This window comes from Excalfactoria chinensis, chromosome 5 (genome assembly GCF_039878825.1).
Source record: "Excalfactoria chinensis isolate bCotChi1 chromosome 5, bCotChi1.hap2, whole genome shotgun sequence".
Classification (NCBI taxonomy): domain Eukaryota; kingdom Metazoa; phylum Chordata; class Aves; order Galliformes; family Phasianidae; genus Excalfactoria; species Excalfactoria chinensis.
In genome coordinates, this window is record NC_092829.1 from 36341299 (window position 1) to 36368371 (window position 27073).

The 27073-nt window shown below is 42.0% G+C and overlaps 1 protein-coding gene across 6 annotated transcripts in view; it reads right to left on the reverse strand.

The window, feature by feature from the left end:
• TEAD1 (TEA domain transcription factor 1) overlaps positions 1 to 27073 on the reverse strand; it is a 141397-nt gene that overhangs the window by 65174 nt on the left and 49150 nt on the right. For all 6 annotated transcript variants that reach the window (XM_072338650.1, XM_072338647.1, XM_072338648.1 and 3 more), the window contains exon 2: positions 26252 to 26505. In XM_072338650.1, coding sequence (XP_072194751.1) covers positions 26252 to 26399 — 148 coding nt within the window. In that variant the 5' untranslated portion in view covers positions 26400 to 26505. The remainder of the gene's footprint in view (positions 1 to 26251; positions 26506 to 27073) is intronic.

A 27073-nucleotide genomic window follows, 5' to 3' on the forward strand; every position in this document is an offset into this window, starting at 1 on the left:
TGATCACAGGGAAGTTCTTTGATCTTCCTTGTTTCCCACTTTGAACCCCTTCCAGGTCTGCTGTTCTCTTTCAGAGGAACAACAGGAGAGTATGGGTATGTAGCAAGGCTGCCCTGAGCCACCTCCCTCAATCTGGCAGCTCCAAAGAAAAGTCAGGTTTCTCAATAAAATAATATAAATAAATAAATCCAGGAGCTGCTTTTGTGATGCTGCTACAAAGACTCACTTCTAATACAGTCACCTAACACAACTGATGCTAAAAATCAAGTAATCACTTGCCACTTTTATTTCCTCACTCTTTTTTCTTTTTCCTTCCATGCAAGTGTGGGAACATCAGCATGGACTGGATTGCTTCAGTTTCAAAAACTTGTAATCCTCTCACAATATCTTTTGATATTTTATGGATCTCCAGACATCCGCAGACCACATGCAGAGAACGCTGCTGTTCAGTGCTTAACAGACAGCCAAACAGGAGTTATGGGGACAAAACAAGTTTGACTCAAACTGCCCTCTATGGTACGACTAAGTGCTCAGGAATTCTCTGTATATATTCAAAACCACTTAGACATAATCTGACGTTCATTTCCCATGCAATAAATTCACACATGTACGCTCAAGCGTGGTTCTCTGTTTTGGACCTGAGGCACAGCAGAGATTAATGCTTGCTTCTGAGGATGCATCTTAGCATGGAGGTAAGCCCAGGAACCATGGGGAGCAGAACCCCCAGGCACAGCAGAAAGAAGTATGGCCAAAACCCTATTAAAGACTTAGTGCCTGTATTTTTAGGGCAAATACTAATAAACACCAACTGTTTTCTCATAGTAGCTGACCTATGTGCAATTTTTAATGACTCACAGAAAACTTGGAACAGCTGTAAGAAACGGTCAGTAAAGTCAATTTAAGCAAGACCAGAGCAATCAGATCGTGGGATAAGCAATTGTTCTGAAACAAAACAGTACAAATCTGAGTGATAAAATGCATGAGATGTCCATAATGGGAGCCTTGAGGCTGCTCCTGCAATGGACTGCCTACAAAAATGGAATGGCCAGATGACAAAGCCAATATTCCTATAGCTTTACCCACTTCACTGCTTCCAGTCAGCCCTGCCTAACTTTGTCAAACACAGGCTGGATTAATTCTGATCGAAGGAATATGCTATACAAGCTAAAAACTTTACATTTGCTTGGATTTATTACTAACTGACATCACAATTCCAGCAATTCATAAATTTCCACACTGGTCAGCAAGCTATGACCTACACGGAAAATGTTATGCTGACCTCACTGCAACAGCAGCACTGAAAACTAGAAGACAGAATTACCAGTACTTCAGTGATGGCATTTAGATGGATTCAACAAAAAGATAAAGAACTCATCAGGCTCCACCAAAGGTTGTAAAATTACTATGACACTCAAGGGTAAGTGCTGTGGAAAAGAAAAAATTGAGTCTGTGTGTTATGGAAAAATAAGGAGGATAACAAGTCCTTGGAAGGAAGACTTCAGAGACTAAATATGATACTTAAAATTTTCATATCTAAAGATTATAAATATTTATAATGTTAGACTTGTTGGTAGATCTAACGAAGCCACAAGAAGTTTATACTCAGAGAAAACAATTCAAGCAACATCCTCACAGCTCCAACATGAAGGAACATTTCAGTATTAGGTGTCACGAGTCCCTAAGTACTCCTATTTTGCTGCAGTAAGTTCGCCTAGTTTAATACTGCTTCTGTTAGGTGTGTTTTAGATGTTCCAGGTAAGGTTCAAAAACATGACAGAATAACTTGCCCCAGTTTATTGCCAGTTTGCAAACTGAAGAATGAGTTTATATTCCCCATAAAAAGTTCATTTCTTCCAACACAGTTATAGGCTCTTACTTTCCACTTAAGTATTTTCCCTTTCATCTCACATGCTTCAGTGTCACAATCCTGAGGAAGGACCCACATTTCCAACCATTACTCAAAATACATCAGTTTATATGTGACTTGGTTTCATTAACAACCTAGATTTCATTTTGCAGTCCCATTTTGCAAATGTGGATCCAGTTCTACTGACTGAGTGGTAATTAAAACAAATTCCTACACCGAGCCAACTTCACACTACAAATGCTGCTGAGGAGCTGTTCTGTTCCATCTGCCTCAGAGGCACGAGACAAGAAAATGTGTCAAGGTGCTCAGCCGTGCCTGCACAGCCTTTAGTCCCGTTCTAGAGCACTGTAGGAGGGGAAGGACACTACCAAGCCTTTCCTAAGGAGCCATGTGGCATCACCACTGCAGGTTGGTAATCTTGAGTTTCTGAGTGTGCACTGACATCCATCAAGCCACAAATGGGGTTGGTATTCCAGACTAATGGCAAGACAGATACATGCAGTAATGAAGTAGTCATCCTAAATGACAATTAACTAAATGCCACCATCGGAATTATCTTTGGAGACTGGCAAACAGAACCATCCTTGCAAACTCCTAGACACACACTGAGCAGGGAAACACAACCTGGCTGCTCACAGGGAGAAAGTCCTAAAGGTGGAGCACCCAGCCCACACCTGGTTCAGCCCTTGTGGTTCTAACACAAGGTCTAATGAGTGGTTAATTATATGGATATGCTTTGAGAGCGCTCAGCATCAAGGTCCCCCTTTTCTTGCTGTGTTGTATTTGCTGTATTTTGTATGGAACTTAATGTTCCATAATTGATTATATGCAATCTGTACCAGCTGTGCCTACAATGTACTGCAAATACAGTCTGGATGGAAAGGCAGTAAAACTAGAAATGCTCAGGCCACCAGTGCAATTCAGTGAATAGGTTTGGCAAGCCAGAAACCAAGAAAAAGTGAACTGAAGACTGACCTTTCTGGAACAAGACAGGTTTACTCCGAGCATTGGTCCTGAAAGGACTGAGGTTGTGGTTTCAGTTGGGTCTTTAATAGTCTTAACCTTAAAAGTACTACAGATAATATCCCATAATCAGTGATTTCTGATCAGGAGAGTCCTATAAGCAATTTTCCAGAGCATACTGGTAGTAATCTACTGCTGTAATCAAAAAAAATACAAACAAAACAGTGCTCTACTATATACATATCAACAGAAAATCCAGGCAAAACAACCCAACTACCTTGGCTGCCTTGTCATTTTAGGGTGTAGCCATATCTTCTGTTCAAACTAGCAGCCAAAAACCCCAGTTATACACTCACAGTACGTCTGTAGTGTGTACAAAACACAATCTTTTATTGCTGCTTAGCAGTGGTGACTCCCTTACTACCTGTACTGCAATACTTTTCTGGATTAATTTAATGCAAATTATCTGATTTTTGCTGGAAAAACTAAACAAAATAAATAAATAAATAAATGAAACAAAACAAAAAAACTGTGGGGAAAACCAATCTGAATTATAATCAGTTCAGCAGGAAAGTTTGCTTTTATCCCTCTCTCTTTAAAATTAGCATATGTGGTTATGATTAATTGCTGAATCACACCATGTGCTCTTTTCTACAGTAATTGCTAACTGAAGTAAACAGCAGTAGTGTCATCCATTTTAATGGTTTGGGATCACGCCACAAGACACAAAATAAAGACACTTCTTGCTTCAAAATGCTTAGGATCAAAACAAAAAACAAAACAAAACAAAAAAAAACCACAACATACACTAGAGACACACTGGGAAACCCAGAGGGATGAATGACTAGGAATTTAATTTCTCATTTATTGCTAATATTATTGTTGACTTGCTTGTTAATGTAATGTAACACTTACATTAAGGGATCTATGTCAGTGACCCACTAATGATGATCTCTGGCTGCTGCCAGGATAGGCAAACATAGAAGAGACTATTTTGGTGGTGTTCATTGGCTATTTCCTTGCCATTTATGGGACTCAAAGCTCTTAAACAATTTCGGGGTTGTTTATTTTTTAATAATTAGAGCTAGCTGAATTGTAGCTCAAAGAGGATAGAACAGGTAAGGGGCCTCTGCTTTCTGCAGTGCAATCACAGTGTGAGGGAAAAGGCAGAAACTACATAGCTGGTTTTATACCCCTCTTCATCAGGTGGGTAGGGTGGAAGAACCCCCTCATTTCTCCTGTGCAATGCTACAGCCAGCACAGCTGTGTCCCTCTGCAGGTCCCTCTGCAGGACAGGATTTCCTGAGCCTCCACAGCTCCCTGCCTATAAATACAACAAAAGACCTAACACTGTATTGGTTTTCAGGTTAGCACAGACAGCTCCACACAGTCCACAGGATGGGGAAGGGGCTGTGGGGAGAGAAGAGGGAGAAACCTCACCCCTGTCCAACCAAACAAGACCCCATTGGATTAGGCCTAGGTAAGCACTAACTATCCAGCAAAAACAAACAAACAAACAAAAAAAAAACCCTACAACTGATAAATGTGGTCTGAAGAAGGAGTATAAGGCAGTGGCAAATGCACGCTTAGAAATCTCAGCTTCTAAGACAACATGAAAACCAGTTCCATATAATGGCAGGCATGGACATGGGCACAGGTAAGATTGCTCTAGTACCAGGTTGGTCTGGTTTTGCCTAGCTGCTTTTCAAAATGGTACACTTCCCAGAAAATTGGCATCACTTACCAATGGAATCTGTAACTCCCTACTACAGTGAGCAGTCATAGACACAACTGTCCAAGCAGAACAGACCTATTAAAATAGGCAGAACACAACTGAAAACATTTGAGCGGCAAGTAAACAACTGCTACTTTGAATCACAGGTAATGTTTATATCTGTGTAAGTGGGAGTAAAATTATTCTGTTCTTAAGACAAAATGGGGAACTAAACGTGTGGCAACTGCAATGTGAGTCACAACAGCCCTCCACCATGACTATGAGAACCTACATCAGAAGAAAAAAAATCTCTTCACATGTGCATGTTTGCCTGTCTTTAAATCAGGATCAAACAGAAGACATCACATAACTATGGTTGATGCTGGAAGGTGAACAGGGCAACAGGTATTACCCAGGGCCTTGAAAACCTGAGCGAAACCAGCTATGTTTCTTGCCATCCCCACCTTAGCTAGGCTGGGGCATCGCCCACTCCAGCTATGGCTATTCAGTCTGCAAGCTCATTGGGCCAGGGACCACCTACTGTGCATGATCATCTACAGCCTCCTGAACAAGGCTCCCATTTTTGCTGGTTCTCCCTAGGCTAGACCATAATAAATATCATTATTTTAACAATAACACACACATTAATAGCTGCAAATGTATTGCTTGAATTTTCCTTTGAAATGCAATCTGTGCTCTCCTCCCTCTCAGCAGCTTAATCGCTGGCTGAGCTTTTCTCAGCTAACTGAAAGTGCCACAGGTAAGATTTCTTCCATTATCAACGCTTTTAATCTTTCAGTAATTTAAAGAAAATACATCTTTTGCTGTGATTGCAAATTAGCCCAACTGCTGTTTGGTTGGTTTGGTTTTGCTTTTGTTGTGTTTTTGGGTTTTTTTTGTCTGTTTGTTTTGTTTCTATTGAGCTGTTAAGTTCTTCTCAAACAGCAGCCCATGGCAGCACAGCCACAACAGCTCCGCCTGGTGCAGAGCAATCCCCTTCCCTGCCTGCCGGCCAGAGACCTGCCTGAACACTATGAACCTGGCTGGCAGGTGGGAGCAAGGAGTCACCCACTGCTGCCCTGGCAATTGTCAGGGCTGGCTCAACAGCATCCATGCTTCCCACAGTCACTACACGTAGATTGCATAAGAGAAAAGCTCAGTCTGCTCAAAGAGAAGAAATGACAACATTTTGGTTTGTATGCCTGGGTTTTAAGGAACTTTTTTTCCTCATGTGATCAATTCCTCTCATCTCACTCAACCCCAAACCCAAATTATGAGCAGTACATATGACAGGGGGGCGGGGGCCCCATCGTGGACCTAAACCCCACTGTGTTAAGCACTGTATAAAGACAGCAAAGAGATGATCCTTTGCCCAAAGAGCTTACATCTAAGCATAAAATGGAAAAATCTCATTATTGACAGATTAATGACAATCTGTCAGAGTAACCATTCCTATTAGGAGTCTCTTAGGCAGTAAAGTAGCGCAGAGGCCCTTATAATTAGATACTGATAGCTAATCTGATGCAAAAATCATAGAGTTAAAATTAAGGCCTCACCTCCATGGCAACATTGTATTGAAAACTGTGAGATGAGTACACAGAAACATTTCAAACAGAACCTGCAGATAGGCAACTACAAGGACCAGTTCCAGTGCATGGGCTCCTTTCATCGGCTTCATAAGAACACACAACATTGGCATCCTGAGAACTGGCATTTTTAAGTAATGTCTGTGAATTTCTTTCTTTCGGCCCAGTTTACTGAGCTGGTTTTAATGCCAGTGCCACAAAAAAAAAATCACAGACAGGCTGCGGTTAGGATTTTTTTGCATATTGTTGCTACCTTAGATTTATATACATGTAATTAAGATTTTCCTCGGATCAGTTCTTTTGCTTGGTGATCTATAATTCAGTTATCAAATATCAGCTAAACATAGTGCTAAACTTCATGAGTCACTGAGCTTCCATAATTACAAGAAGTTAGCACAAAAAAAAAGGTCAGAAGTATTTGTTCTGCACATACAGATTGCTAACACACACACAGCTTGCAGCAGCCTAAGGACACTTTCACACTACTCTCTTCCAGTCTCCCAGCTGCCATCTGAGATGGAGAAGCCTTTTGATATTCAATACAAACTTAGACAGTGTCGGCACTTAGATGATATCTAAGTATATGTCAAGAAATACAGCCAGAAGGAGCTTGAGGAAAAAGGATCTCACATCCTCGTGTGGTATAAATGGGTATGCACTCATGCCTGCCAATGAAAATCACACCAATTTACACAACGCGAGCATCTGTCTCTTTTCCACGGGTAAGGACTTGCTGCCCAAGGGCAAGAAGCAGCCCATGATGTTATTTCACGTGGGCATATGGTTTTCCTTCCATTATCACTGGGTAGATCCCACATGGTTTCCCCCTGATTCCTCAGGAGAGAAAGACATGGATTTATTCTTCAAATTAAGTCATTCAGACCAAAATTACGTGGCCAAAAGCTGCTTGGGCCCACAGCTCAGACCTGAATTTCTGTTATTGTACCATCCATTTCTAATCTGAGTACTAGAACCAACTTCCAAACATGTATTTTTACTGGTCTTGATGTTTGGCAGTCACACCACCAGCAGGATGCACACCTAAGTGCTTAGAGCTAATCTTTCAGCCCTTACATTAAAAAAAACACCACCTAACTACCCCAAATGAAGTTCCAGCACTGCTTTAAGCCCTTCATTACAGACTTGTAAAAGGTGTCAGAAACGAAACACCACATGGCAAGCAAAACTGTTTGATACTGAAATGCAAAATATATATGCATTTTTAGTTCAATAAAAATGAGGTGGTCATTCCAAGTTGTTTTGCTGATCAATAGGATGAAATGAGTGTGCTAAGTATGAAAAGCTTAGAATTAAGTGAAAGCATATGGCAGAACACAAATGGGGGAGTTCCGCTTCTCTAAAAATGAAGATCTGTTAGAAGCTAGAAATGACAGCCCACAGGTACCTAAAGAAATCTGTTCAGGGCATATGCACTGCTCATGAAACATCCAAAGATGAAGGAGAAACTGTTCCAGATTTCACACAGTTAATGTATTATACAGAAGAAATGCCTATTTTTTGATGTTTTTCATTGACACACTGATATACATTATGTCATTTCAACAAATAGCAGCTTGTCTGTACTTAATAACTACAAGGCGTGGGTAAGAAACAGCTAAAGCATAAAACCCTAAAGACAAGGCTTCATTGTGAGCATTAAACAATCCTTACAATGCAAAATTACTCAGAGTAATATCTCTGTTTTACTTCAAATGATGTGAAGTCTGATCCAGAGCTGAATTCACTGTCAATTCCAGTCACAATGGCATTTCACATGGTATTTTTTTTTACGTATAATTTGAGGAACAAAATCAATTTTAATTTTTAACCAGCCAATTTCATTCATCAAATCCACTTTGTTTGGTTTTTATAGTAAGAATTGTGCTCCAAATTTGCTCTGGTTTTATATACAAGTCCTTCTGAAGGATATCTGATCTAGTTTCTTCTCATGCCAAAAGCTCTCTACCTCAAAAAATGACTGTTATGGGGGAAAAAAAACAGGGCTTTCCTCTGTGTTCTGCCAAAACTGACCAACAAATATTATTAAGAAACTTAAAATTAGCGGTAAGATGAAAATAAAGTAGTCGTTACTTTTACTAGAAAGTAGACAAAACAAAAGGTCTTACAGCTGGCAGCAGACTTTCAAATAATGTCGGTATTTAAATTCAGACAGATTCTACAGCTTGTCCGTGACCTGGTACATGGATTTTCCTTGGTAGAGGAGCTATGGAAATGGCTCATAAAAAACGCTTTAAACTGAGCAGCAAGGAACCTATAGCACCCTCTCTTTCAAATCTAAGTGCTAGTTGAAAAATGAATAAGTTAATGAATAAATACACTGCAGCAGGTCCAACTAGTAAGGGCAGCAGGCCTAATTTCCTCCTACAGCTGTATAACAAAAAAGATCCTGACAACAACAACCAAATCAAAACGAGACCCACAAATACACCAAAGAAATCCTGTTGGGGTCTGTTGTCTGGGGCCCACCCAAGCCCACACCAATGGGTTTTCCCTCCTGCAGAGCAGGTCTTTCCTTGAGCAAAGGAAACACTTTTTCTCCTGCAGTGTATGCAGATCTAAAGTGACGACAGCTGAAATATATGTCATTGTAATGGGTTCTGTCATAACTGGGCAAAACACGGCAATGTTAGAAAGCATTTATCAAAGATATGACAGGGCTTTCAGATTACGCTGCCTTTCATCCACTGCTTAATAAAAATGTGCGAAGTGATAGAACGCTACCTCGCCAACATCACTAGCAGCAAAAGACTTATTTTCTTTGGGAGCAGTTATTCAGAAATAACTTCATCGAACGTCAGAGTCATAATTATAGGAACTACCGTGGAGGGATTTAAAAAAACAATCTGTGTGACAAAGCAATTATATAAACCTATTATCTTTAAACAAACGTTTCAGCTCTAATAAAGTCACTTGCTTTCCATTACTGAGACAAGAAAAAATCCTCTTGTTCCTGTCAGCCCACCTGAGCAGGACTTCTTGCCTGAGCACGGGCTGCAGCACTGAGTCCTTACACCTCCTCCGTTCCTTGTATTTGGAGGATGATTCGGTTGAACGGGCTTCGATGGTACACTCTTCTGCTTTCTACTCTCCTGAGCTAAGGATATATTACCATAAGCTTTAAATAGCTTGAGTTGGGGACTACCCCTTAAGCCCTCAAAGGACTAGAAGAGTGTGCACTGATTCAAGTTGGGCCAGGAGCGTCTGGAGAAGCTGACATCTCACTGAAGACACTTATGAGTTCTCATGAACCTCAGCTACAAAAACAAGGCCCCATCTCCTGTCATTCTTCAAGCACACACCGAAGCATTACTCAGTTATGACACGTGGTGATGAAACCCCCTTTCAAAGTCTGCAGACTTCTACAAAACTAGGATCTCACCAAGCAAAATTTTGGCAGGCTGCAGGTTCAGCAGAACATGCAAGAATATGCAAGTTACTGGGAAGTTTTTTTGGCTGACTTTTGGAATGTGAAGTGTCCCCAGCTACAACCCTGTAAGTTATTTCTAAAGGCTCCAGTTGCTGCAGTAGCACAGCACCTTGCAGTGAGCATCTCTGAGAGGCAGATCCCTGTTCCTGCTTGTCTGTTTATTTAGAGTTCTAGACTTTAGCTCCAAATGCTTTACATTTCTCTCACGACCATTTCACCCTCTTTTCTACTTACGGCAAAGAAACATAAACCAAATTCACCCCAATTTCTGAGATCTACTCCATCTCCCCAGGCCTTTACTCCTAATAGGGAACTGAGGGGCCCACCCTGATGCCGTGGGTGCCCCAGGACCTGAACAGGATTAGTGTCACTCTGAAAGGGGGAAAGTCTTCTGCGTGAACACTCTTAAACAAAATCCTCCTAACACCTAAAATCCCACTGACAGCCCAGAAAACTGGGATTCTGCCCCACCATGGAGAACTGAACTCAGGAATGTAACTGGTTATGTCAGTTTTAACTGGATCAGTCCTACGTGATGAATGTTCTTGTTTTGGTTCTGCACAAGGGCTTGGATTTCACCACTGCAAGGAAACCCAGACACAAGAACTCAGTCTCACTTGGTATTACACTTCTCCCCAGGTACACAAGCCTCTCCCAGCCCACCACACTCACAGAGCTCTGGACTTGCTTTTTGCCCCAGTACACCACTGCATTTCAGCCTCCACTGCAGACCTTGGTATCTTAGATTATCAAAGAAGAGGGCAGTGCTGTAAAATAAACTCAGTGGTCACATGCCTCTTCCTTGACGATTTCTCCCAGAGTTCCTAATAAAACCCATTATGTTAAAACACACACAAAGTGGTCAGACGCATACACGCACACACTCCCATTTATCAGACACAGCAGCTTAACATTTAAAGCATATCAGAGCCCTGAACAGAATTTTTAACTTGCATATTAAGTAGTTATTCTTTTGTCAAGAAACGCATTTGAGTCTACATTTACAACAAGTTACTGATTTTGTATGGGCTCTCCAGGGGCATTCACGTGAATCCACGCATGTGCCCAGCTGCCCACAGGGACCTCTGGCAGAGCAGCAGCCATGGGTAGGGTTTCTCATGCGTGCAGGACCCTCATACACATAACACCTATTTGGAGGGAATGCCAGGAAAAATAAACTGCAGCCTCAGTTCAACCTGCCATGGCCACACAGTTCTGCCTGAGAGTGGTCTTCTACTTACATTCAAGAAGTGAAATAGAAGACTCATCCTGCCAAGTTTCTGTCTGACATGAAATCCTGCCTTGTGATGTCCCAGAACAAAACAGTAAGAATACATGCAAAATATCCTTGTCAGCACTCTCACAACTGCAGAGGCTGTGGTCCAAGATCTTCACGATGCAGTTTCCCAGAGGAGTTGGTTTTCAGGCCAGAATCTCACCTCATCTGTGCCAAAGAAACTCCGGTCAAGATGCATTGGTGATCCTGGCATTTAACATGTAACCTTCTATAACATTTTTGTCTGGAGAACTTTATTCTGTATTTTAGCATCATTCTTCTTATGAGCCTGCAAGACAATTTTCTTCCAAGCAAGCTCTTGTTTGGCTTTATTTTTCTGACCTTGGGTTATCTTTTACAGTTTAATCTACACAAGCTTAGAAATCAACTTTTGTCTGTGATAGCCAGTCCATCAATTCATTTGATTGTCCAGCACAACTTACAATTCTCACAAGCAATTTGACAATTGCAGAGTATTTCACACTGCATGTTATAAAGTCCAGTGCTGTAAAAATAATGAGACCTGGAATTACATACTGTATTGCAAATCTACTCATTCAGCAGCGAATTTTCAGGTAATTTAGGTGTTTTGATAAGAGGCATACCATAGGCTAACCTGTCATATTACTCTCTTCACAAAAATGTCATGTGTCTCTCTCCTGGCTTACACGTGAGCTAACTCCCATTGGTCCTCTCCATGCCTTCCTTAATTTACAGGATACATAAGAAGAATAGGCTATTTTTAATGGATGGTTTCCAAACAAGCAAAGTCCTCCAGCCACTGAAGAGCACTCTGGAAGCATTTACTAAGGCTTGCAAGTTCATTATTAAGAAACATATGAATCTTCCTTGACAGTAAAGAAACCTGGGTTATCTTTGCCTGCTGGAAGCACAGAACTGGACTCTACACCCACAGATGTCTGATGCAAGGAGCTGAGGAAAGGGGTGTCCTGAATTGCCTCCCGGTCCTACACAGTGTCAGGGACAAGAGCTGGGGAAGCGGCATCACCCCAGCTGCTGGGACAGGGGTGCCTGGTGAGACTATGGTGGGCTGCTGGCAGCAATGGTAGTCACAGATTGCATGATTTACAGAGTTGGAAATATTTAGGAAATATCACGAGATTATACAAAATTGCAAAACAAATGACAAATCAAAACTAACAAGGCAACCAACTGCTCAATGTCAGCAGACCGGAGTACGTTCTGGCCTCAGGCAGCAACTGCTGGTCACTCCACATCACCAGATACCCTTTGCCTCCCAGTCTCCTTCTTTACCTAGTCACTTTAGCTGAGTTCACTGTGTGCCCCCAGCAGGTGGGAGCAGACATGCTGTCACCCATAGCTCAGCACCTGCCCTACAAATCTGTCTTCACAACTGTTTGCATAGCCCAAGTTCAGCAACCTGTAGCAACAACTCAAATCATTCTTATTTCTGTATTTAATATTAGCTTTCCTACTTACTACTTTGTTTCTGCACTAAATACACAGCCTGTAGTCACTGAACTTCAAAGCCTTGCAGTGCGCTATAGCATGGGGTTAACATGCAGTATCTTCTTAAATTACAAGGATGGCTTAATTCAAAGAAAAAATAGCAGGTACAGAAAAGCCTGTCTGAAAGCAGACTGTAAACACCGCTTTGCTTCTAGCAAGTTCAATTCACTTCCAATTCTCATATTCTTACAGGTTTAATGAATCTGTCAGTTTGATACCATGCAGTGGGACAAGCGAGCAGCCAGTTTTGTTTTTCAGGTTTTGTTTTCACGTTTCCAATTAAAAACAAGCAATTAATGGGAAACATTAAAGTGTAAGAATGCAGCAGCTTTTAAACATATGGGAGCTTTCATCTGAGCAAGAAATTTGCCTGGAAAAGATTTAGGTGAGCTCACAACTTTCAATCAAAGATCTCTTTATAAGGTTACCATGTAATAGATGATTTTACACAACTTTATAGCTTCGGCTTTCACTAGAATGAATTATTGATGCCTTACTTTCATAACTGAGTGACTTGAAACAAACAATTTACAGGAGGTTTCACTGCTGTAAGCTCTTCAGACTTACTGCAGCTCTGGGAAAGCAAGCCAAACTTTCATCTGGATTGCGCATCAACAAAAACAAGACTGTAAAGGATATAGTCAGTTTAGAAACAGATCAGTCTCAAAATTTCTGTACCTGAACCCAATTGATAACTTATGGGGACTGATAGCTTTTTTTGTTTCCAAAAAGTTTTTCTCTCCTCAGTAACTGACAGAAGCTGAACATCAATTTCGGCAGAACAATTCCAGTTTACACAAGCTGAGGATGCGGCCCACATTTTCAAAAAGGGAGGTCCTTCCCACTGGGTTGCCATCTGTCAAGCTCTACTTTAAGCTGATTAAACAGTGTCAAGTTCTAGCAGGCGCTCTGAGTTTTCCATTTCTGGACAGATAGAGAGCAGGTCTGGCTTCAGGAGAGCTGAGCTGTAGATTCAAAGGTGCTGACAACACTGAGAACCTTTTTAAAAGTTGGAAAACACCCTGACAGTTCAGACATTCTGCAGTTTTCATCCAAGATGAGTTTGCCTAAGACCCGTGAACACGACCAATCAACCTGCTGGGGAACAGAAGTGCATTATATTTTCTTTCTACCATGGGCAGAAATGTAACAAATGTTGTGTGTCTGAAAGAAACCCAACTGAACAATTATTCCATGTAACCATAGGTTTCCTATCATTTTGAGCATTTTCCTTCCCTTTCTGCTATTCATGTGATAAGCCTACTTATGCTACCGGTCTTAAAACAGACTGTAAACAGCTGGAACAGAGATCATCTCATCTTGTGTGCACTAGACCTACAACAATGGAGCCTTTATCCTGCTGCAGACTTCCAGCACTGCTATAATTCAAATACTGCTAATAATGATAGTGACTGGAATAGTATGAGAGAGACATTAACACGAACAGAGAATAACCCTCTATCAACCAGCCACTCTATAGGAGTAACAGAGTACACCAGTCACACCGTCAGCGTTTGCACCCATCCTGCTTTTAGTCCTGAAAGAGCCCCAGACACCTCAGATCTCTGGAAAGACTGCTTCCAACACATTGTATCAAACGAAGCCTCTTCTTGGAGATGCAGCAGCCCCCTATGCCATTTGGAGCTATGGGAGAGAACTGGTTTTGCCAGCTGAAACTGTCTCTGGAGAAGGGAAGGTGCTTCTGGCCTACGAACTGGCTCCCATCCTGCCTAGGACAAAGCAAAATCTACCCCAGCTTAAATCAGCTTCTTCTCCATCACACTGTCTACTGAGAAATCAAGTAAACAATGCTGGATGGGGCTCCAGGCTGGATGGGGTTGTGAGCAACCTAGTCTAGTGGGAGGTGTCCTTGCCTATAGGTGGAGGGGCTGGAACTAGATGATCTTACAGGTCCCTTCCAACTCAAACCACTCTACGAAATAAAAACAAACAAACAAAAACCAAACTAAACAAGTATGAATGAGCAAAATGTCCACCAAACAGGAAAATGCCGGCACTTTTCACCTGGCCTCCCTCACCATGAACATACCGCCTTTAGGCCAGACACCATTGTCAGATCAGAGTATTGAGGTTTGTGTGACCATGATAGGTCTTCCACTTCCTTCAGTAATTAATTTATTCTATGGAATCAGCACTGGTGGGTTTCCCTTGAAACAGTCACTGCAAAGGGAGGGAAATGGGCCCGCAGCACCCAGCACAGTTGAGCAGCTGCAGCCACATCCTCTTGGTGTGAGATGGAGTGCTCTGAGATGGCCCAGAGAGGAGCCAGGGCTGCAGGAAGGGCTATGCCTCCAAGGCCAGAGTGGGGACAGGCAGGGAGCAGCAATTTGCTGGAAAGGAGACCCAGAAGCACAGCTCTCTGTTTTAAAAGGCACCGTATTGCTGAGAAGTCACATGCTATAAAACTGGACGTAAATCATTGCAAACTTCAACTTTTGTTTCCACAGAACTTTTTAAATGCGTTTGCTTTCACACACAGGGCCCTGTTCAGCATCTTACTGCCATGGTGTTTTTCTATCTTGACAATTCACTTCCGTGAGCAGGCATGCAGCCAACTCAAATGAGACTCAACGCAGTGAAAAGCCCTTCAGGTAAACAGTGTGATAAGCTAAACTGCAAAAACGAGACAATGTTTTTGGACTATGAAGCAGTTGCTATGGAGACGGTTGCTAATTAACTGCATTCAGCCAAGAGAACAAAGGGTTTAAGGGCAGACAGGACTCTGTATCTTAGAGTGAGCAATGCATAATGTCTTATGCAATCTGCACATCTATCATATCTGGAATACCTGAGCCTTTGCTTAGGTTGCAAAATACCTCCAGAAATGACAACGGGGTGGTTTATTTGGTTAAATTTGAACTAATTTTCAGGTAATTAATGACCGATCAGTATTTTAAAAACAAACAAGATGCATATTTAGGAGTCACAGGTATCATTAATCAGCGCATAGAGCCAGGAGTGCACTAAACACTGAAATGATTTATGTTCACCCAGAGTTACTGCTTTCACAGCCAATAAAAATGCCACTGAAAAATCACTTTTAAGACAATATAACGTAGCTAACCTATTATTCTGCCTTATATCTTACAAAAGGTTAGAATACAACACTCAGAAAAATTAAATCTAAGATTCCTTTCCAAGTTCCCTGACAGAGGCCTTGGGCATTAGTACCACGTTTCTGTTTGAACGAGCTACCCCGAAATGTCTACGATATTTTACAGGGCTTACATGTTGGGATATTGTGTATTCATGTCTCTATACAATGTATATAATGCACTGAAAAAACTGTCACAGTATCAGAGGTAACACAAACCATTATCCAGCATAGCTCCAGCTTGCAGAGCTGCTCCGAGAGGCTCCAGAAGCCCAAGTGAGCCCATGTTCAGGTGGAGCCACCAATTCCTGACAGCAGGCCACAGAGAGCCACCAGCCCCATACACCTATTGCCTTGGCTGCTCCCACCAGGAGTGGGGCTCAGCACAGTTCTGACTTAAGGCATTGCCTTGTGACATCCACAGCTTGTGAGTGTGTGCTTTGTTTCCTCAGTGCCCACTGACCATTAGTGAAACACAGAAGAACTGCAACAGTTGTGCAGACCAGGCACCTCCATAAAGGGCACAACTCACCTGTCAAACCAACCAACAGACACATCTATGCTAACACATGACTTATTAAAACCTGAATAAATAAAGCAACTTTTTTTTTTTCTTTTTTTCTTTTTAAAGCTTTAAATATCTAACTTATTTAAAATCAAAGGAAATATATATATATATATATATATATATATATATATATATATATTTAATGATTTAAATGTGGCTAAGATTTCAAGGGTCACAATCAGTTCTGAAGTTAAGTCCTTATCAAGGGGAAGAAGATGAGTTCACACCTCATATGAGGCTATTACTTAAGCAAAGCTTGCTGCACGCTGCACAAGCATCACATTAATTTACTACACGAAGGCCTAAGGTTTGGGTTTTTTTTTTTTTCTTTGACATTTTAAATTATGAGGCATTTACAAACAGATCCTAAATCTGAATTGCACATGGATTTTCCACACCAGCCAATTCAGATTGCCCCGAGACATCCCTTCCACCATTAATCACTCACCCACACTGCTGTAGTTCATATTTCTTTTACAGAAACAGAGGTCTGCAAGATTCTTAAACTCTTGCCTAGAAAACAGAAATTATTACTTATGTGGCAAACTAAGTTTTAAGCATAAGGGACCCAATTCTGCCTTCAGTTACACTGCCATAAATCTTTAACAACTCCATTAGATTTATAACAGTGTAACTGAGGAGGAAATTGAGCCCAGGATATTTTCTAAATCGGTAATTAAATAGCAGAATTTTTGCTTGGCACAGAGTAAAGACCTCTTAGATTATGTCTCTGGATAAGCTACATACTTTTCTGTTCCTTGAGTAACGATGTTATGAACAAATTAAATCATCTTATTTTCACCAGTTCCTATATTACTCTGTGGATGGGCCACACTTCACATCATCTCACGCAGCATCAACACTGGGCTAAATACTACCTCACTCTTCCACCCACCTCCCCTCTCTTTTCCATATAGAAGTTAAGCTCTTCATAGATGTCCATTATTTAAACAAGCACCACGAGGACTTTTCATGTTTGGTTTCAAGGCACTGCTATATTCAACAAATGCCTAATCATAATAAAATGGCATTTAGCCAACTCCCTTACCAGAGGCGCAAGGCATCCTGTGGTCACATTATGCAGACTGGACATTTAAGAAGATGCAGCCAGCTCTCCCAGCGCACAGGATGTGGTGCAGGAAACATGGTTTTGCCACAGTGGCCCTAAGCTCCCCGAGGATCACTGGATAAACTGTGAAAGGGGCCCCTTCAGCATTAAACCGTAGATGGCACCGGGGGGGCGGGGTGAAAGGGCTCAATTCCCTGCTTTGCTATAAAGCTCTTGATGACATCGGACAAGTTATTTAATCCCTCTATACTTCTTTTCTTCACTGGGGTAAAGGCAGCTTGTAAAACTTCCTGTCTCATATTTTTAATAGGGCTCTTTTCTCATTGCATTCATACTTCACTTGTCCCTCTGCTCAGTATTTCCAGCCCTAATGCATCTCTGCTGTGGTTCACCAACAACCACACACACCACAGTCCCACCACTCATACCAGCACAGCACACCCCAGTCCCACCCGGGCCAGAGCTGGCTAGGTCTGGGCACAGGGCTTTCTTAAGTGCCCTATCTGCCATCTCCCCTGGCAATCCTGTTAGAGACCCAGGAGTCCTTTGTCACTGCCTCACAGGATGGAAAATTCTGCGGGTGGCTCCTCCGCACGCTATCCCTTACAGTAAGTAATTCTCCTCAGCACTTCACAGCCTCTGGTGATTAGACCTCCTATAGCTAAAAATACATCATGCACTCTAAACATGTAACATACAATATATGCCCGCATACCTCGCCTATCTAAATATATGCCAACATACCTACCTAATAACTGCTATGAATATGAATCACAGCATTTCTTTGCAGAGAGCTCACCCGGTGGGATGCAGTCAGCCACCAAAGCAGAGAAGGAAGGCTGCCAGCCAGGCAGTGGCTAGTTGGTTCTGAGCAGACCTCCTTGTTGAGGTCTTTTAAATTTCACTAGGGTGGAAGGGGACTGATTATATACACATACACTTATTCACAGACGTGTGTATGTACGTATGTATGTACCTATTAGCATTTATTTCATCATTAATTGTGCTAGAAGGTTTATTGCTAACAGGCTACGGAAGTACTAAATGAATGAAAATGCAATTCTTGTTCTAAGAATTAAATGCCTTCATGTGATCTGGTAACTCTAGCATCCCTTAAACTAATTCAAAGACTATTTTTACTACAGAAAATTATTTTACTACGTATCTATTGTCAACAATATCCACACAAAGAGTAAGTCTGCTGTCTCCAACCAACCAGAATTGGAACATTTTCCCAGTATCTGAGACAGCACAGTTACCTGCTACTTCAGGGGCCAAACTCTGACACTGAACCCAAGCGGCTAAAGGTGCTTTCTTCATCTGCTCTCCCTACCACCAACAGTACTGCTAACAATTTAAGCTATAATTTCTGTTTAAGTAATGCTCTTCTTTTCTATGCCAGCCAAACACCAGTCGATGTTAATATATAAACAACTTCAGGCAAGTAAACTTGAAATGTGAATTTACTGTAATCCAGTTTGCTTAATTTCACATAGATTACTGGAATATGTTCTGTAACATCCACTAGTGCATATCCCATGCCATCCTCCCTCCCCCCACCAGAACTCTCAGACCTTGAGTTTGCTTTGTGTACTGCAGAAAAACCAATATTCAGCCTGAGCTAATTGCACTGCTTACTATCTGGGCCCACACCTTATTTCTTCTGAGAAGAACAACCACAGAATTGGGTTGATCTTCAGATCTGTTTTGATGGCTTATACATATGGTAACGTCTGGCAAGCTTAGTGCCCTCCTATGAAAGTAGGCAACATTTTGTGCTAACTACAAAATTTGGGCAAGTTCCTAAATCCTAGCAGATCGTGTGAATGCAAGATTTCTCTTGCCTTTGCCTTTTTTTCTTCCAGAATGAGCCAGAGACCTCAGTCAAAGCATAAAATCTGCCTATATCCAGGAAAATCCTCAGGAGGCCTGACCTAGTTGGAGATAGCTGTTGTAGGAAGGCTGTAATTAAGCAGTTGCGATAGTGACGCTGACTTCTCACAGCAGAGAATGTGTGTGTTGACCACAGTTTCTATTAACAGTGCTTATTTGAGCCCTCCGTAGGTAACATTGCAATGGTGTTTGACTGACATCCCCAGCAACTCCCATGGCGCACAATGCTCTCTCAGGATTTCAATTTCCTTGTGTATCCAGGATGCATTGTTGTCCCTCGTACAGTGCATCCAACAAACCATGCTACCTCCCTACATTTAAAAGAGCATTCGGGACATAGTATTAGCATATTTGTGCTCATCTCTCTTCTCCTTCCCTTAATCTGTGTCATTTTTGCTCACAAAAACATGCGCTTTAACCATCCACTAAAATTTTTAGTCTGCCTAGAAGAAAAGCAAAAAAAAAAAAAGCTTCAGAGGAATATTTTCTATTAGCTAAATCATTTCTTCCACCAAAAGCCTGTAAACTATTAATCCATTAACGTCTAATTCTTTAAACTATATTGTCAGACCAAAATCATCTGGAAGCCCAGACACTGGAGTGCTTCTCTCTGATGTTCCAGGCCAAGCGTCCCATATTAAACTGTTTGTAAGATAGGAAAATATTCATATAGTGGTATGACTACAGCTTCTCAAGGGTATCACAACCTGTGATACCTGTGTGCATTTCTGAGGAATCCCCTGTAGGACACAGTTATGATACATGTTAATTTTGGATAGCATGGCCCTTAGGGAACTGTGTCACAACCACAGCATTTACTCTCCAACGGTTATCCGAGTTTACTCCTGTGAGGTGTAGGGGAGGACATAAACCCACTTCTCTTGGAAACTGCACACCTCCAGAAAACCAAAGATGCTGTAAGAAGTTTTACACGCTTCCGCTGCCTCTTGTTCCCCATCATGTTATTTGTAATCACACCCGTAGTGTGCAAATCTACTAGGGGAGTGGGAGAAGTTTCTCTCCCAGCATGGTTTGGATGCCTGGCTTTCACCACTCATCTCAGTGGCCCCAGCTCTGCCTGCCCTGAACAGCCGGTGGGGAGTCTCCAATTCCAGCAGCTCTTGGATACCAGTACAAGTCACCACAGTGGTGGTGCAGGAGCCAGTTTTCAACCATTTTTCATTTGTTACTTGGCCAAGCAAAGCACTCTCTGCATCATCCAAGTTTCTCTCTATATAAAAAACACCAGTTTCCAGATTTTCCTAAATCTTCAGTTTCTATAAAGACACCCAGAATAATGGTGTGTGACAGGAATATAGCTCACCTTCCTCCCCCTCATTTAAGCACTTTATGGGAGATATGGATCAGTGGGATCCTGCTAGAACTGTGCAAGATAACTCAGCTGACACTTAAAAGTCGGTAAAAGAGGAGACGCTTCTACCGTAACTTCATAATGGTATAATGAAAAGGATTCCAAAACTAACAGCCCATTATTAACCATAAGTGTGTTGGGGCTCTCACTTGTCCAGTTCAAACTGTCTCCAGGTTGTCTGAAACAGGTGATATTCGCTCTGTCATGCATGGAGCAATCACAGTTCTGTAAGAAATTAGCTCAAAGAAATGAGTACATTTTCTTTTATGCTATTTATATGTAGGATTTCCAACTTTCTTAAGCTCTCTGTACTACACAATCAACTAACACACTAGAACAATCTAATCAAGGCTATTTTTACCTGCCTCTGGTAGGAAAACCCTGTTTCTTAAGGCTGCAAAACTAAGCCTCTGCAATTACAGGATCACAAGTTTATCTTGTGAAATCAGAGCTTGAGGAAAAGTGAACTAGTGTAAATCGTACTAGTCATTCTTCTGAGTCATTCTTCTTATATCAATGCTCTTATTCTAACATGTGTCATATCTGAACAGGGGTTTTACTAAAAGAACTGTTAAAAAGGAAAAACATCCTATTGCTCCATTTAGAATAGACATTTGAATAGGAAGACATTTAATGACTCTTAAGTGGTTAAAGGCCTGATCTGAACCCACCCTTGCAGCTTCCACTTAGTTCCAAGCAAGAACTAATGGTGCTAGTAGCTCCTAGGTACAAGGGTACGTACTGAACACTAGAAAACTTGACTACCACCCATACAGCCTACTTGATGTTGTCTTCCACAAGCAGGATAGTTACAGCTTGCTGTAATTCCATCTTTAAACTGATGACTGAAGACAAGGTACTTGGTACAGCGAACAAAGAAAGCATAATGCTAGGAAGCACTTCCAAAGGATGTCCTGCTCTTTTGGGTGCATAATTCTTCAGTAAAACTTGCCAGTATTACTTCCAATTTCCTTTGGAACGATCATTCTCCTGAACCAGCACAGCCAAAGGGAGTGCCATGGATGACCTTGCACAACATTACTCACGCTTCCAGACACAGTGCTTCCCACAGCCTGCTCTCATCCGCCCGCTCCCCAGGTAGGAGTTGATACCCTTATGCATGACTCTCACAGTCCCACTTAGATCTTCTCATGAGAATAACCACTTATGGCAGTGGTAGGCCATAAAAATAAAGAATCTCCATCTTGCCGAGGCTCAGATGTTGACAATTTACTCTTGAAAGCCAAACAGAAAGATTAAACCTTGTTCTCCCACATTCCAGAAATCCTAGACAAGAAGTAAGCCCCATAACCCTTCATTTCCAATGGAAGAAGTGCTAATTGCTCATCTCACACAAGCAGGCTGCCTTCTTGCAAACACAGCATAATGTTGCAGGAACATTACTGGATTACAGAAATCCTTATAGGCAGACTTGTTCATAATCTGAGCAATTTAAATAGTAACTTTTCAAACAGACACCATACCTCAGGGCCTTCATTTTCTTCACCTTTAGCTGACTGTCAGTTGTTCAGCACATGCTTACAGCCTGCCTTCATGCATGCACTGTGTGATGACGTAACACGGTGTGCAATCACAGGATTGTTTCTAGACAGACTTGTTTACAATCTAAGAAACCCAAATAGTAACTTTCATAATAGAAGCCCTATCTTCAGTGCATTTTGTGTACGTTGCTGTGAGACCAAAAGAAAACCAAAAAGAGCCTACTGCTGTAAAACCACTGCAGTAACAGATGAATAAGCGTGCAACCTGATACCCCACATCTGGTATTTCATCATTCCAAATACCTTATTCGCATTCAAATATAATTAATACTGTGGAAACTTTATAAGGTACTGATGTCTTTATAGAGCAGTAACTTGTATGGAACTTTTAAAATTAAAAGCCAATAGTAAAAATAATTTGTAACACGTTACTGTTTTCTTCATAAAGCTAGAACTGGATTTCTTTTGCTGAAGCATCAGTTCAAAGTTCAGTATTCAATTTTATACAAGGTGCTTTGAAATTACTATTATTACTCATTGTACAGAAGTTGTTATCATCTGAAAAGAAATTTTTATGGAAGAATCATTTTTCCTTTACTATCATGGTAATTCAAGCCAAGAGACTTTATCCATGACCTAACAAACATATACAACAGTTCTGAAAGGCTGCTATGTACCTTCTTGTGTTAAATAGCACTTAGTCTTCTTTGTAAAGCGACTAAACATGTTACAGAGCTTCCTTCTTAAGTAATCATTAATGCTCTCTTAAGCAGTTCTGTTACGCAGCTGAACATATTCCAATGCAAATGACAGCAACCTACTTCCTTGTCTTAAAGGCAAAAGTAGTCTGTGCTACCTTAAGGCTAAGTTAGCAATGCTGCTGGATGCACATCTGTGGGCACTGCACTTACAGGCAATGTATGCTGCTCTGGCACTGTCCCTACAGCTGCACTGAAGCTGCATCTAGGTATGGAAAATGCACCTGTGGCCAAACCCATTCCCACTGTAACTCCAGTGACTTCAGTATTACACCAGGGATAGAATATGGCTGCATTTCACAGCAGCTCTCATTCTTCTCATCTTTTCCAAAGCACTCTCCCAGGAGCAAAGACAAGCACAGGCAAATACCCTGCCAACAAGTGAGTTCACAGGAACTGCTACGAGTAACCGAACTGTCAACAGCAAAAGACCAACAATTTGAGCAAAGTACAAACGCAGGACAGCCAATGCCCTCTAATGGGCTAGTTTTACTACATGTAAATAGGTAACAACACAAATTCTGCTCTGAATAAGTCACAGGGTGTCCCACCACATTCTAGTGGATGAAATGAAAAATACCAATATCTTGCAAGACAAATGAAAATAAGTCTAAGAGGGGAGCTTTCAACAAGCTTAGCTTAACTACTTCCATAGGGAGTAAGAGCATCAAGTTATGGATGTGTTCCCCTACCCTGCTTAAAGCTTTCCTTTATTTATTCCCTCCTTGCCCTTTTCCTTTCCATTTACCAGTCCATACTGTACTAGCAGCAAAGCCATAACTTCAGATCACCTTGAGCACACATATACACTGGGAGGGGAAAAGGAAAGGCAGGCAGCACCTTCCTGCAGAAACCTTACCACTTGTCCCTTGGCCCAACTGTGCTGATGGCACATCGGGCAGCAGCTCAAAATGCTCACAGCTTCACACAGGTCATGACGCAGTCCTTACAAACTAAGGGTGCTGCAGAGCAACAAAGCGCCACAACACACTCTCCTCCCTCTCCCCTCCCTCTCCAGCCATGGGATCCCAATGGTCCTTGAGACGATCTTTCATTCCCATCGCTGTCTGCTGCCCTAAGTTACTTTTTCAGCAGGCAAGGAGAGAAGGAAGGAAACACCCTTCCCACCCTTCCCTTCTCCTTCCTTCCCAGCCCCAGATCACAGCTGCAGCATACAGCTGCGGTGACTCGCACTGCTGGGGAGGTGAGGGACATCCACCAGCGTGCTTCCAGCCACCACAAAGAACAGCAAAGAAACTCCAGCTTCTGGTTACACGAATGTCACAAAGCTCTCATTAAATCAAAGGCAAAGAATTACAATGCTTCTTCGAGCAAACTCCCTGCTCATCTCCAAAGGAAAAGAAGTACAATTGCTTAACTTAATCCACACAGAGTGATCATTGTGTTTGCCTCCGTAAAGATCATATTTGTTCTAGTGCCTACATCTAAAGGCAATTTCAGTCAGAAAATGAAATGGTGCTCTCTTGACCTTTTGTCTTACATGGTTCACGAACTACTGACATATTACAATATCCCCCAACACTATGGAACCTTAGAGATATTGCAACGTCTCTCTTGTAAGTGAAATAAACTTGGTATGCCACTAAAAGGCATTAAATTATTTTCATTATGCCACACAGAATCTAAAACACTTACACTGTTTTGATTTCAAAATCCTTGGAGAACAATTATGCTCTCAGGGCCATAAGACTCTATTATAAAGTCCTCAGAAACCTAGCATGGTTTCAATAAATCCTCCAGCACTACAAAGCAGTTACTCAGCTTGAAGAATGAAAACATGAGTTCATCCACTGCAAAGTCAGCATGTAAATTCTACTAATTCTGGATCCCACACTTCCTAACACGTTTTTTTTTTCCTGACCAGGACAATACTCCAAGTCAAGTTTACAGCATAATACACAGACTTCCTTTTTCTGATTGAAAGCTAACATTATTTGATTTAGAATGAGCATAAAGAAATGAGACACGCATATATGTTTATGGTATTATTAGCTAGCAGTAGTAATCAGCAATTAAATATGCATAAATAGTTTCCTATGTATATATAATCTAACACGTGTGAAGGTTAGGTATTAAAGAACCATTAAATTAAATCAGTGACTGTCAACGTGAATAGAGAAATATGTTAATTTCTTTAATTTATACCATGTCACAAAGAATGCTTTAGAACACCATATATCAGATTTCAGGGGTGACCGCTGCGAATCCTGATTTAAGAAAAGGCAGCCGCCCTTATTAGAGCTGATGAGGCTGTTCAAGCCTAAGTAGAGCTTTTGAGCACAAATACACAATACGCTTGTTTGTATATACATGCTTACGTCCCCCTAGAAAGAGCACAACCTTCTAATTAAGCAAATCATCCCCTAGCAAAAGGAACGTAACAACAAAATGCAATCAAAACAAGCAGAAATTACTGAGGGGAGGACAAGAGAAATTATATTCCCCTATCCTGAGGGAAAGCTGGAAAAAGAGGAAAAGCAAAAAAAAGGGGGGGGGGGGGGGGAAGGCAAATTAAAAAAAAAAAGCAAATAAAAGAAAAAAAAAAAAAAAAGCAAACACCCAGGCAGGAAACCAGGGCCCAGCAACTTTCTGCCAAGGGCAGCTGAGATGCTTCATCACAACTCGCTTTTTCCAGACCCGACACTTCGAGTGACCACCAGGGTCACATGGCAGCTGCAAAGGGAGGCTGGGGGGGCTGATCCCGCTGCCGGCCCCAAAGAGCCGGAGGCAGCAGCAGTGTCCCTGTTTCCATGACCTCACGCGGGAGGGGGGGTGCGGGGGGCACAGCTGGTGGCAGCTGCAGCACCATCTGCTCGGGGCTTCGCCAGCGGCCCCCCGCCTGCCTCGGGACACACGGCCAGGTAGGGAGCGAGGTCACCTCTCCCTGGGCTCTCCCTGGGCTCCCCCAGGGCATGGCTGCCATTGGCAGCTGCTGCAGGGCGAGGGACCGGAGGGACGCTCTGCAACCCGCAGAGAAAAATTTGCAAAATGGAAAAGAAACGGCAGCCAGGACTTGGGAGTGAGAGAGCTTGGATGAGCGGGACAAGAGCATCACAGCTATGGCTAGTGTGTGCAGATGTCAGCATCCCTCACAAGAGCGTGTCTTTATGGAACAGTGTCAGCACGTCATCTGATTTATAGCAGTCTGTGCTGAGCAAAGGGGGGGAAAACGTAATGAAAGACATAAAAGCACCCCTAACTTGCCTCTTCTGTCAAGAGGATTCTGAACACGACAAGAACTTGATCACTTTGCAATTTAACATTGCGTGTTCTGCCATGTGATCCTGTCACCATATTCCCCACTTCTACTTCTGCACCATTTATTAAAAAGTAATGAAAAATGCTTAGCTATTGTCTGTGCTCAAGGAATGACACATTTAAAAGCTTCTACAAACTACAGCATTCATTAAGGACACAGTTATGTACCAGCATTGCTTCCAAGTGCCAGCGATACATCAGCCCCATGGAGCTCTCTCAACTTCACAGATTTCATCAAGATTTACTCTCTAATTGCCAAATCAGAGCCAGGAATGGCATGAAAAAACAAGCTGGCCTTTATGGCCCGTACGAGGACAATTATTTCCAAAGGCTAACCGAGCGCCACTTACCATACATTTTGCCTTCATCTGATAAGATGATTTTCCTCCTCCCACACGGTGGATAGATAGCTAGAGCCTCCTGAAAGCTCTGCTCTATGTCAGGGCTCCAGACACCTTCTGCATCGTTGTCAATAGGCTTATCTGCAGAATCGCTCATTCTTTCAATGTCTTCGGCAGGGCTTTCGCTGCCGCTCCAGCTGCTCGGCTCAATGGTGATGGCTGGGGTCTCCAAGCTTAAGCTTGGAGTCTTAAAGGAAATAAACCTAGAAAACAAACAGAAAAGCCCACAAGGCATTAAGGGCATGGAACTTCAGGAAAACATTTCTGGTTACTTTTAATTCTAAACTAACAGCAGCTGAGCATTAATGGGAATAAAGCTAGCATGAAAAGCGCCCCGGAGAAGTGCAGCGCTATTGGATTCTACTTCTCCAATCCTACCCGAATTAGTAATACAACCAGAACACAAACTATGTGAGATCAAAAATCTCTAAAACCATAATACCAGAGAAAGGAATTACAAGATACGCATTCTGCCTGTTTTAAGAAGTCTGTCGCAGAACCATAGCAGAACAAAATCACAAGCTTCAAGTTGCTGAATCTATTTAATACAAAATAATTTAATATCGCTGCACCTGCTCACACCACCAGAGCTGCAGATCTGTCAGTGTTCCTTTTAGGTTTTTTGAGAGAAATACAACTCTGCTATAAAGATTTGCTCCAGGCACAAAAGCTGCTGCACCAGACCAAATTCATCTCTGGTGCAATTCTTCGTCCAGCCAGTGAAATAACACCAGGAACAGATCTGGCTCAGCATGTCTAGGCATAACACAG